Source organism: Mycteria americana, chromosome 7, assembly GCF_035582795.1.
Source record: "Mycteria americana isolate JAX WOST 10 ecotype Jacksonville Zoo and Gardens chromosome 7, USCA_MyAme_1.0, whole genome shotgun sequence".
In the NCBI taxonomy this organism is placed as follows: Eukaryota; Metazoa; Chordata; class Aves; order Ciconiiformes; family Ciconiidae; genus Mycteria; species Mycteria americana.
The window spans coordinates 42,375,358-42,388,088 of record NC_134371.1 but is presented as its reverse complement, the minus strand read 5'-3'; the positions used below and the strand labels follow the sequence as shown (position 1 = coordinate 42,388,088).

Genomic DNA, 12,731 nt, shown 5'->3' with positions numbered 1-12,731 from the left:
AGCCGCACGGGGCTGCCAGGGCTGCTTCCTCACCCCTCTGCTCTGCAGCCCCCGTGCAGGAGCGTCCAGCAGGTCCCCAGCCTCATCGGGGGGCTTCGGGGCTATGCCGAGCTGGTGCAAGGGGTCCCCCCCGTCATGGTTTAACCCCAGCCAGCAACTAAGCCCCACACAGCCGCTCGCTCACTCCCCCCCCAGTGGGATGGGGGAGAGAATCAGAAGGGTAAAAGTGAGAAAACTCGTGGGTTGAGATAAGTATTTATCAATTTGTGGGTTGAGATATACTTCCCATGGGCAGGCAGGTGTTCAGCCATCAAATGTCCCCCCCTTCCTTCTTCTTCCCCAGCTTTATACGCTGAGCATGACACCATGTGGTATGGGATAGCCCTCGGTCAGCTTGGATCAACTATCCTGGCTGTGTCCCCTCCCAGCTTCTTGTGCACCTGGCAGAGCCTGGGAAGCTGAAAAGTCCCTGACTAGTGCAGCAACAACCAAAACATCCCTGTGTTATCAACACTGTTTTCAGCACAAATCCAAAACATAGCCCCATACTAGCTACCATAAAGAAAATTGACTCTATCCCAGCCAAAACCAGCACACCTCCCATCAAGGGACTGCTACGTGTCAGTGGGTAAAAAAGAAAAAAAAATTTATTGTGCAATCTGCATTTTTTGTCCCAAACTACACACACACCATAGACAACATAAATAGAGGGACTGGACCAGCAGTGAGGTACCCTTGTGATCAGCAGGGTTGGAAGATGCTGGTTCCTCAAAGACTGGCTATGAGCTCTTGTTTCCATCAACATATACAATGCAGCGTAGGTCTAGGCAGTATACACATATACATACTCCTATAGATTTCTGTGGGGTAGCATCGGCCATGCACAGCATAATCACATTATTCGCAGGGTGTGTTATACCTCAGCACCGACTGCCAGCTGGCCGCGGGCTCTGCACGGCTCTGCCATCTCCTTCGCCCTTGAGCAGGGCCTCCCTGGGGGCTGAGTGCTGCAGAGCCCCGGCACCGCCACGGCATCTGCCACGCCAATGGGCAAGGAGGCACGGTGGCTGCTCCCAGGGCAAAGGGATCTCTCGGGCCCGCGGCCTCCTTCCTTCAGCAGGACCACAATGTGGCAGAAGACATTTCTTCAGCCCAGCTGCCCTGTGTGGCCCAGGAGGAGCTGCGAGCAGAGGTGCCCCATCCATGAGCCCCTAACCTCCTCCAGCCCAAAACTGGTCTTTGGAGCTTTCCCTCTCAAAACCACCTTTGCAGTGAGAACGCACATAAAAGCTCTAAGCAAAGTGCCATCTCGCAGCTGCTTCCTTGCACCGGCCCAGGGGTCCGCAGGCTGGCTAACCTCTCCTGTAATTCATGGGGAAACAATCATAGAGCAGTATCAGAGGGCCGCATGGCTTCTTGTGTCCCAGTCTCGCCAAGACGTCACTGTCCCAGGAAATAAAGGAGAGAGGTGGCACTGGCCCACATGGAGTGGGCTGCCTGCCTGGGCAGGTCAGTCTGGTCCATGGTGGCTGGGGCGAGACCAGGAAACAAGTGGAAGCTGGAGGGGGATCTCGCAGGACTCCCCCCTGCCAGAGCCCACCGGCCAGCAGCAGTGCAGCCCCAGGCATCCAGCCCTGCTCCCTGCCAGAGACCGCGCCACAAGCGGGTCTCTCGTGGCTGGGGCTCCACTTCAAAGAGAAATGGCACTGGGAGGACTAACTCCAAGGGGCTGGCAGCTGGAGAAGGCCTTGGGGACATCTGCCATCCTGGCTCCCTGGCACTGGGCACTAGGGCTGGGTCAACCTGCTGGCACACTGGGATGGGGTATCTCAACAAGCACATGATGTAAGCTGGGACATACTCCAGGCCAGGGCAGCCAGCCCAGATGTGGGGAACCATGAGGGACAGTTGTGGGACACTTGCTCCAGCACAGCTGACAGGGTTGAGGGCAGGCTGGCATTTCTGCACCCGTGCACAAGGACCCAGGCTGCTGAGCAAGTCCACCCTTGGTCCCCGGCTCAGCGTGGCCCGTGACTACAGGCAGGATGGTGGCACCTTGGCAGGACGGGAGCTTTGCAATGACAGGTGAATGGGGCTGCAGAAGCTGTGGCAGGACAGGCTGTGCCCCTCCTGGGAATCTGGGGAGAAATGGGGTGTTACAGCTCCCCACACCCCACGCTGGGGCAGCAATGGCTCCTGCCACCCTTGGGCTCCCCCCTTTCCAATATAATGACCCCAAAAATGGCAAGTAGCAGTGAGAGACATGTTTGGGAGAGCCAGCCCCCATGGTGCCCCTGTCGTGGCTCCCCCGCTGCTACTCGAAGGACAGCAGGTCGGGATGGGGCCCCTCCACCTCCCGGCCGGGGGTGCATGGCTCCGGCCGCTCTGTGCTCCCCAGCGGCTCATGCTCCAGCCCTGGCCTCCAGGAGGGCTTCTCCATGCAGGGTGAGGTCTCAGTGGCCCTCTCACCCACTCGCCATTGACTCTCCAGGCTGCCCTTATGGATGAGGTCGGGCACGGGGAGGGCAGTGGTGAGCTGGTCCCCGCTCGGCTCTGGGGTGCCGGTCATGCTGGGGACTCCAGGGCATTCTGGAGAGGATGGGTCCCTCGTCCCCGGCCACTCCTCTGCAGGGTCGGCCGTGGGCAGTTCAGGGGGCTCCTCTGTGCTGCTCCTTGGGCTGGTCCCTGCCGGCTGCGGTGCGATGAGCATGTCCTGCGGGGTCTTCAGGGCACGTGGCGTCCGCTTCTTGGTGACGGGGGGTGGGGGGTCCAGCCGGGGGAAGGTGTCCAGCCCCACAGCCCTGCAAGCACAGAGGAGCAGTGACATGCAGCCCCACGCCAGGGCCCCTCCAGCCTGTCCCAACAGCCCTGCTGCAGGGTGCATGCCGTGGGGACACTCACCCATCCTCACTGGCTGGCTGTCCTGTGCCCAGCATGGCCCCGGCACTGGCGTTCACCTCCATCACCCCCACGCTGGGGAGGCCAGCCGGCTCCTTGCGGCGCAGGAGGTCATTCACTTTGGCCCCCACAGCCTTGCCCAGGTTGCGGAGGTGCTGGCTGCCAGCGGGGCGGGAGGGCTGCAGCGGGGTGCCCGCCGCAGCGGGGACATGCTGTGGCCGCGGGGTGGGTGCTGTGCTGGCGCTGGCGTTCTCAAACATGCTCTGGTCCACTGGAGGGGGAAAGGGAACAGAGAGGGGGCGTGAACCGGGCTGGAGGGGGGACCCCGGCGGGGACGGCACATCCCAGAGCTGCCCACCAGCTCCCAACCCAGCAGCATGGGGGACACAATCTGGGGGACAGGGAGGCTGCTCCTGCAGCCCCGCAGAGGCTGTGGGCAGCAGGGCCATGCCAGGGCTGTGCAGGGCAGTGCATGCAGTGGGGACAGCATGGGGTGAGACGGGGTAGCAGCGAGCCCAGGGCTCCACGCTAGCACTGCCAACACACCAAGAGCGTCTCTTACCTGACACCGAGCAACTTGGGAAGCAGGTTGTGGAAAGAAAGAGAGAGAGAGAGGATTTACTAAGGGAACGGCAAGGGGACAGTGGGCCTGTCCCTTCCATGCTGCTGGGCGAGACGCACTGCCAACCCCCTGCCCAGACCTACCATGTTGCCTGCGGAGATGGGACTTACACGGGGCCCTTATCAGCCAGGCACCCCGGAAGCAGCGGGGGTTCTCTGGGAGCACCCACAGCCTGGGTTCTGCACTGCCCACCCCACCAAGGCTCCCTCTCCAGCCCAGGCTGGCTGTTCCCTTGCACTAGCCAAGCTCCAGAGAGACTGCAGAGACCACAGGGGCTGAGCCCGCTGCCCAGGAGCATCCTGCTGTGCACCGTCCACACATGTGACATCAGCCCTTTGTGACGTCAGCTGATGACAGCATGGGTACCATGGCACAGGAGCCACACACCAGCTACGTGAGGGTGATGGAGAGCTTTGTGCTGCCCACCGTTTCCATTGGGGCTGTGCCCCACGGCACCAGGACAAGAAACCCCGAGGCCCCATGTCCCTGGGGCCCTGCCAACCTGCCCGGTGAGCCTGGCACCTGCCAGCTGCGGCCAGGCAGGGGGTGCAGGCAGCCGGCACTGCCTGTGGGGAGGCTCCCCCTTGCACCCCCTGGGCATGGCCGCCGCACCGCTCAGCCTCCTGCGGCACAGCGAGGGCCTGCGGGCAGGCAGGCTGTGGAGGGGTTTAGCTGGGCATATCCTCCTGCACGGGTGGGAAAAGGGCACCGGGAACACCCATGGCAGTGGGTGCTTTCTGGGGATCTGGGGGGGGTCCTGCAGTCACACCCCACCTCTGAGCTACACTGGTTTCTCCTCCATGTCTTCCCAGCAGGAACCCTCAAAGCTGTGGGTGCTGCCCCCAGGAGCGCCAGCTCGGCCCCCCTGTTGCTGCCCCTGTACCAGTGCAGCTCTCCGTGGGACAGCTCCAGTGAGCTGCTAGGTGAGCCTTGTGCTGTGCCAGTGCCTTGGTGCCTGCCAGCATGCTGTGCCCATCTCTACCCCTGCGTCCCGTGGCGGGAGGGATGGTACCCTCCATGCCAGGAGGATGTACTAGGACAGAGCCAGCCATCTCTGCATCCCATGGAGACAGAGAGGAAGGGTCCCCAGCACTGCTCCCAACCCCGTAGGGGCCAGGCTCTTGCAGGGACCCCCAACTCACTGCAGACTCTTCCCTCCACAGCCTGTGGCCCCGCATCCCTGCCGGGCAGCGAGCTCCCTGCCCGCACCTGTACCATCTACCGGCCCTGGTTCTCACCCTACAGCTACTTCACATGCACCAAAGGAGCCGCCCAGCAGCACCTGGGCGGCCTCTCCTCCAGTCTGGCCCCCAGCACCCAGGAGCCTGAGGAGCTCGATGACCTCTCGGAGATCGTCTGCTCCTCCTCTGATTCCTCGGACAAGCCCCAGCCCCCCGAGAGGGACAGGCTAGCCAGCGGCGGAGCCAGCATCACGGTCCGGGACATCCTCACCGCTTCCCAGCGGCAGCCGGTGCCCCAGCACGGCTACCAGTGCATGTCGTGCTGCCGCGTCTTCCCCACGCTGTGGTCGGTCAAGACCCACATCCAGCACAGCTCCCAGGAGGGCTACAGCTGCAAGGTGTACTACCGCAGGCTCAAGGCCCTGTGGGAGAAGGAGCACAAGGAGCAGGAGGCTGCAGCCCTCAGGGTGCCCGTGTAGCCCCACCAGCCGGGCGGCCGCCACGGGAGGGCACTGCTCCATCGCTCCTGCCGGTGGCAGGATAAATTGTTTTAGGAGCAGCCAGCCCTGTCTGCCTGCTGCTCTTGCCTACACAACACTTCCGCCATCCTTTAAGAGACTCTTCCCGACTTTTCCTTCCCCAGCAGCCAAAAATCTCCCGAGCCCCCGAAAGCGCTGCTTAGCATCTCTGCATCTCCGTGGGGTGCTCTGCAGATGCTGGGAACCCCCCGGCACCCTTGAGCTGCTAGGTCAGCCCTGAGACGAGCCTGTGCTGTGCAGTGGCTGAAGGGGAAGGCTGAAACCCATCCACCCCCAGCAACATTCAGGGCATCTCGCTCTCAAGGGTGGCCTGCAGCTGGCACCGCAAGCAAGGATCCCGCAGGGGAGGATGCTTAGGTTGGAGGGGGTCTGTGCAAGGCCAAGGGATGCCACCGTCAGTGCGGGCTCCCAGCGTGGAGGGGGAGAGAAGTACAGAAAGAGAGAGAGTCAGCAAGAAGGAAAAGGCAACAGAAAGCCTTGAGAAATAGAAAGATTTATTTAGCAAAAGCCAGTCGACTAATGACAACACCCAAGGGTTAAGTGCACTTACATTGACAGATTGGTTTCCCAGATAGATTGAGTCAACAGTTAGTAACACAACAGTTGTAGGAAAAGAAAGGACAAAAAATATAGCTATAAATCCCCAGTCAAGGTCCATAACAAAAGTGAGAGGCTAGAGAGGCGTCTTGGAGGCAGCGCTGAGTTAGGAGGAGGATCATTTACACATGTACACCCGTGGTGCGGCAGGACGCTGGCAGGGTCCCACCCGGCTCTGGCAGCACCCCTCAGCCCGTGGGGCACCCGCCACCATCACCTGTGGGCAGAGTGCCGGGCAGGAGCCCGAGCTGGCAGCTAGTCCCAACAGCTCCTCGCGGGCACCGCCTGGGCTGCGCTGTGCGGCGGGGACGGGCAGCAGCGGTGGCCTGGGGAGAAGGCTCAGCCCTGCCTGCTTTCTGTGCCAGCCCAGCATGGAAGAGACCTCTCGCCTGCTGTCGCTCCTCCCAGGCTCTCCCTTCATCTGCCCTGCCTGTATGGCCGTGCTCCTGCTCTCCCCTCTCCTGCACGATCCGTCTGCCCACATGGAAATCCCCCTCCGAACTCACCCACGCATCCCTACCCAGCGCCACGTCCTGTGCGTGCTGCCATCCCCAGCTCTCCCTCCGGGCGGGACCAGCCTCCCACCCCACGCTTTCACCTCCAACTGCTGCGAGCTGGCAGCGGCACGTCGGGGTCCCCAGCAGAAGGGCTGGCACACAGCTGTGCCCACAGCAGTGCGGGACAGGGCATACGGAAGTATTGGTGGCCAGAGGACAGGAGCACCTGTGTCCCAACCAGCACCCGCTCCCACTCTGCCCCCTCTGTGGCCGGTGCAGGGGCTCCCCTGGACACCAGGCCGCTGCTGGGGACACTGGAACACGGCCTTCCTTCCTGCTAGGGCTCTAGCTCCTCACAGCGTCCAGCCTCCTCCCATGGTGGAGGGTGCACACTGCACAGCTTGTACCGACCCCGGGGGTCTCACCCACGCCTCGCTCCTCGGCAGCCCTCAGTCCCAAGGGGACCAGGGCAGAAAGACGTGATGGACCTTCCGCAGCAGCTGGGCTAAGCCCTGGAGGAGAGCAAGAGCTCGTGCCTGGGAGATGCTCAGCTAGGGGTTAGGTGCAGGCAGATCTAGCAGAGACAGAGCTGGTGAAGGCAAGAGCACAGGGAAGCAACAAAGCGAAGCAGAAGCAGGATAGGAGGGTGGATAGGGAGGAAGACAACTGTGCCATTCCCCACCTTGTCGAGTGTTTCCACAAGGAGTAGGGGGGACATCAGGACTCTGGGCTCACACTGCTTCAGGCATGGCCTCTTAGAGGCTGCAGCAACAGGCAGCTGATAAATGTGCTTGCAGAAAAGAGACAAGCTCTGGATCCCTTGGAGGCTCCCACAGATGCCTCAGCTGTGGCCATCTCAGAGTCTGGTGGGGGATCCTGAGATCTTGGATTCACTTTTCTGGAGGGTGCAAACCAGAGACGTGAAGGAGCCCACCTGCAGACACCAGCAGTTCGCTCCCCATCGAGGGGCGGCAAGCGTGCCCATCCCTGCACACGGCCAATGCCAGCACTGCACCCCCCAGCCCTGGTCCGGGGACAAGCGACTGCTTGGAAATGGGAGGGTTTGTCTATAAAGCAAAGCAGGGAGTTTGTGGTGATGCTGGGTGCAGGGAAGTGCTTGAAAACGTGACTTGAGAGCACCAGAAAGGCTTTGAAGCCTGGCAGCCATGCCGAGGAGCCCGAGGACCGGGCAATGAGGGAAGGACACCCCACAGGCCCGTGCTGCATGCCCTGGCTTCCTGCTCCTCGCCGAGCCGTGCCTTCCTCTCTGCTCCACAGCCTGGGAGAGGAGCGGGCAGGGCCTGCACACCCCCCACCTGCCTCAGGCAGGGACAAACCCTGCCCTGGAAGTGCCATGAACACCAGCGCTCTGCCAGGAGCTGCCTGCGCCCGGCCACCCTGCACGACCTCCTCTCACCCCTTCAGCTCCTTCCCAGGCTCGTCCCCGCTGTCCTTCGCTGCCTCACCTCTCACTCGCACACCTACGCCGACTGCACCGTCACCAACCCCAACCACCCCGCTAGCACAGCCCTAGCCTCATCTCCCACCCTCTCCACCGCGCAGGGAGCCAGACCCCCTGCCAGCGGCTCTGTCCCTGCTCACCGCCCCGTGCCGGCTCCTCAGGCGCTCTTGTCCCCGCTCACTGCCCCATGCCTGCTCCCTCACTCCCCCAGCAAAAACCTTCATCTGCTTTACTGCTCCCCTCTGCAGCAGCACCAGCAGCAGTGGCTAATCCGGCAGGGAGTCCCCTGCCTCTGCCTGGCCTCAAAACGCAGCTTGCAGGGGGACAGGGACCGGGGGTAGCGCAAGCAGCTGTCAGCTCGCTGTCCGATGCAAAGCGGGGACGCTCCAGCTCAGCACACAAGCCCATGCACGCTGGAACACAGCATCCCCGGCGCACCCCCTCGGCACGGCTCCGTCCTCACCTCCACACACCTCCCAGCCGTGTGCTGGAAAGCCTTGCGCTCCCTCCTCCACCCCCTCTCCCTCTGGGCTGTCCCGTCCCTGCCAGGGCCAGGGGGCTACGGCCAGGGCCCGCCCCAGCTCCGGCGGGTCCCGGCTGCTCCACGCCACCTCCTGCGACCCCTACACCGCGATCTCGTCCTCCAGGCTGTCGCCCAGGTCCTGCCTGGGCTGGACGTGGAGCAGGCGCGGCGGTTCCTCCTGGGACCAGGAGTCACGCTCCTCGCTCTCGTCCGTGTTGGACTCGTACTCAGAGGCGATGCCCGACTCGCGGAACTTGATGAGCTCCAGGCTGCCCAGTGCCGGCTCTGGGGCGGGTGGCCCCGAGCCCGGCAGAAAGCGGTAGCACTCCAGCTTCACCAGACAGTCGTTCCTACCTATGGGGCTGCCCAGGGCGCTGGGGAAGCCCGAGCTGGGGCCCAGTGGCGGCGGATGGGTGTCCTCGGGCTGCGGGGTGGTCGGGTCGCAGAGGACGGGGAGGACGTTGGAGCGGAAGGTGATCTCCAGCAGACTGTCCTGGGAGCCTGCTGCAAGAGAAGGGCACGGCTGAGAGGCAGACAGTGCCACCCTGGCTTGCCCGGGTGTCCCCCAGCCACCACGGCTGGCTGCAGACCGGCCAGAGGAGCACAGTCTAGGGCCATTTGGGTGTCAGCCTCCCCACCACCACTGTTTAGAGGGGGTCACTTGGTGCCAGGAGCTGCTGCTGGCCAGCAAAGCGCCAGTTTTGCAGGATAAAAAGTTATCTGTCTCCCACCCCAGCTCCTTTGGGGAGCTGATGGCCACGTCTGCTGGAGAGGAAGGTCAAGGAGGGGCTCTTGGGCAGGTAAGGAGCTGGCCTAGGCCATGCAGCCACTGGAGAGAGCGGACATACAGCTGATGGATGTATGTGACTGCCTGTCCATACAGCCCTCCCTATGCCCCCTCCCACGCTGCATGCAAGCACCCTGACGCACACGCACAAGCCAGGCCAGAAGGGCACTAACGTTCCCCTGCATAAAACCACCGGAAATGCACAAAAACCCCACAAGGAACACCCGCACGCGTGACCCGGCTAGCTGCGAGGGGAGAGGAAGGGGCAGGAGCGCTTACTGGTGGTGTTCCCCGCCAGCTTCAGCTCCAGCTCCTGCACCTGTTTGACCAGGAGCGAGATGTGCTGCAGCAAGTCCTTGTTCTGGAGCAGGAGCTGGTGCACGCGAGCCTGGGCCTCCAGCCGTGCCGCCGCCTCCGCGGCCAGCTGGTCCTTCAGCAAGTGGACCTGCGTGACAGGAGAGAGCGGGTGAGCACGTGGGAGATGCTGCTCGAGGGCCGAGAGCTTCGACTCCAGCTATCCCTGCTCCTCTACCAGGGCTCACCAGCATCCCACCAAATGATTTGATGAAGAAGCCATTCCCTGAGGGTACCCGCAGACGTGATGAGGAGAGCGGGGGCAGGCGGCAGTGCCACACCAGGGCACGCTCAGCAAATCCAGCGCGTGGTCCCCCGGTCTCTCTGATGGAAAAGCCCGAGGCAAAGGGAGGAGGTGCTGACCGAACCCGTCAGTCACGTATGTGTGCCGCGAATGCATGAGGAAAGGGCAGACCAGGAGGAAGCCAGATGGACGCAGAAGAGAAGACACGCTCGACCGACTGGATGGTGCTGCGGGTGCACAAGGGTGCAGCCGTGCACCGCGAGCCAGCCCTGGCCGAGCTGTCTTTCTGGGAAGGTTTTCCAGAGACAGTGTTTTGCACAAGGCAGGGTCCTGCCAGCGGCATCTGTCGCTATCAGGGGCTGGAGCATCGGAGCTGCCCCGGAGCTGCAGGCGGCTCCGGCTGTGACAGGCACGACACGCCTGGAGCAACACAGATGGCAGTGTCACTGAGATACGGCTCTGGGGATGCGAGCTGGCTGCTCATTCTGGCCCTGGGAAGCAATGCCTGGATGTTAGCCAGTGGGAGTCCACGGGCAAGATGTTCACTGATTTTGGCATAACTACCCATACGCAAGCATCTCTATCACCAGCACTGCGTCCCCGGGAGGGTGGGATGCTGCTGGGCGCGACCAGCCAGGAGGCCTTGCCCAGGGGCAGTGGGGGCAGCTCTCTGCTCCGAGCTCGAGCAAGGAGAGCTCCAGGAGCGCACTCCGGACAAGGGGACAGCAGTGCAGAGCCACCCGGGAGCCACACCGGCTCAGCATCCCCTCCTGCCACCCACCATGGCTCCTACAAGCGCTCCTCTCTCCGGCAAGGACTGAGCCAACCAGGCTCGTGGGGAACCAGGAAAGCATGGATTTAATGCAAAAAAAAAAAAAAAGAAAACAAACCCCAAACCGAAAAAAAAAAAACCCAAAACCAAACCAAAAAAACCCCACCAAAAAAAAAACAAAACAAAAAAAACCAACCAAAAAAAAGGCAGTTTTACCTTGGCCTAGAAAGTGACCTTGGGGAAGAGGGGGGGAACTCTCTGTAGCCTGCCAAACCCGGGAGCTGCAGCTGCAGGGCCCCAAAAGCAGCACAGCTGGGGGCCACCTGCCCCCCTGGATGGGTACAGGAGGCAGCGCTGGGTCTGCTGGCAGGCAGGTGCTGCCTGCTCCGTCCCGTGCTGCCTGACTGCAGCCAGCGAGGCGGCAGGGCAGCGCCCTTGGCAGGGCAGAGTTGAAGCGCAGCGAGCTCGGGGGGTGGCAGGAGGCCAGGCAAGGGGCCGGGACTTGCTTTGTCACTGCTGCGGGAAGCCAGAGAGGCAGAGTCACCTCTCCTCCTCCCGCCAGTGGTGGGACGGTGGGGCACAGCAGCGCGGTGGGACGGGAGCCCTCTGCTGAACTATGGCAGGCGAAGTGGAGACCCCGAGGCGAGCTAGCAGAGGCGGAATCACAATTAAACGCCAAGCAGGTGCCAAAGCTCGGTGCTGGCAGCATCAGCCTGGAAGTCATCCTTCCTCGCAGCTGGATAGCTGTCTCCATCACAGGCACCTGCAGCAGGGCCCAGGTGATGCTCAGGTGATGCTGGGGGAAGGTGCGAGCAGAACCCAAAGGTCACGTCTTGCAGAGGGGCAGTGGCTCGTGCCACCCCCTGGGGACAACACCCAGGAAGGACTCCTGGCCTTAAGAGAAGAAACTTTCACAGGCATCTGGAAATGCCTTGCAAAAGCAAGTCTCTGGTCACCAAGGGAACTAAATGGTATTTCATCCTCAGCCAAGTAATTAGAGGCCAAGAAAATTACAGGATGGTCCCCGTAGCTATAGACCAAGCACAGACCCTGGTCAACACAGTGGATCTCCCAGCTTTGGTAGTAAAGAATTAAGCCTGTGCCCATCACCACGTGTTCAGAGACAAACTGACTCGGTACTTTCTGAGAGAAGATAACAAGCACCATTGACAAAGGTGTTGATGTAATGCATTCAGTCATCTGAAAGGCATTTGATGACATGATAGGGCCCAACTTTTTCATTAATAAAGCACGTGATACAAAATCACTATGGTGCATCCTGAAGGGATTAGAGAGCAGCTAAGTAACAGCTTCTGGGACAAGAACCATCCCGGGGCGGGCAGAGGTCCAGGGCAGGGTGTCAGCCCTTGGAGAGAGGGGGGTGAGGCCACTGGCTGCCATCCCACGAGACAGCCAAGAAATGGCATTATGCTATTTCAGATATTTTTTTATGTGGAAGTAGGAAGAAAAAGAAATCGCCACTGCAAAGCTCTGCAGGTACACAAAGACTGGGAACTACCGAAGGTGAGCAGTCCCTACCACAGAGGGACCCAGCCTGGCCTAGCAAGCTTTGCCTGTGGCAACACTATACTGGGGCAGACATAAAGGATCCCCTGAGGATGCAGGTCCCTCTTCCAGAGGGGAAAGCAACTTCCTGAGCCTGTGACCCCAGAAGGCATGCAGATTCTTGGGGCAGCAGCACGGCCACAAGGACCAATACTGATTTTCTGATGCATGACGAGGAAAGCCATGGGAAAGCACAGAAAGGCTGCTGGAGCCAGTCGCTCAGGCCAGGAAGACATTTGAGCAATTGCAGAGTGCTCTGGGAAGGGTCAGGGAACAAGGAAAGCTAAGGTAACGAGTTGGCTAAAGTGGCCAGAGCTGCTTAAACGAGAAATACCTGCACGGAGAACGAGTTGGCAGGGGCTAACGCTGAGGCCAGGCGTTGGCAAGAACACAGGGGCCAAGGGACCAAGAAGCCAGTGGCATGCATACCCAACGCTAATCCATCCGGGCTTAACAGAGCTATCTCTGGGAGCAAGGGCACAGCGAGCCGTGCCAGGAAAGCACGACAGAGCAGGCTGTGCCACGGCAGATAGGGGACACTGCCCAGCCTGCTCCCACGCCCTGGTGTCGGGGTCCACCCCAGCTCAGGTCCCCACCCACGCCTGTCCCCCTCCGGGCAGGGGATACGCTGGCACCAAGGGGCTCAGTAGCACACCCCAGCCCTGCCACTGCCCCCAGGAAAGAGCGGA

General features: G+C 61.6%; 2 protein-coding genes across 9 annotated transcripts in view; one reads left to right on the top strand and one right to left on the bottom strand.

Annotated features, from left to right (window-relative positions):
- Positions 1 to 621: 621 nt before the first annotated feature.
- NOS1AP (nitric oxide synthase 1 adaptor protein) overlaps positions 622 to 12,731 on the bottom strand; it is a 48,085-nt gene continuing 35,975 nt past the window's right edge. For 3 of the 8 annotated variants that reach the window (XM_075508120.1, XM_075508117.1, XM_075508119.1), the window contains exons 9-12: positions 9,386 to 9,551; positions 8,674 to 8,823; positions 2,902 to 3,169; positions 622 to 2,801 (exon numbers count right to left, since the gene is read on the bottom strand). In XM_075508120.1, coding sequence (XP_075364235.1) covers positions 2,315 to 2,801; positions 2,902 to 3,169; positions 8,674 to 8,823; positions 9,386 to 9,551 — 1,071 coding nt within the window. In that variant the 3' untranslated portion in view covers positions 622 to 2,314. The other 5 variants (XR_012776528.1, XM_075508118.1, XR_012776527.1 and 2 more) reach the window with 5 other exon arrangements.
- SPATA46 (spermatogenesis associated 46) lies at positions 3,924 to 5,226 on the top strand. The gene is made up of 3 exons (XM_075508127.1): positions 3,924 to 4,029; positions 4,159 to 4,175; positions 4,716 to 5,226. The coding sequence occupies exons 1-3, from the start codon at positions 3,924 to 3,926 to the stop codon at positions 5,178 to 5,180; spliced, it is 588 nt and encodes a 195-aa protein (XP_075364242.1). The 3' UTR covers positions 5,181 to 5,226.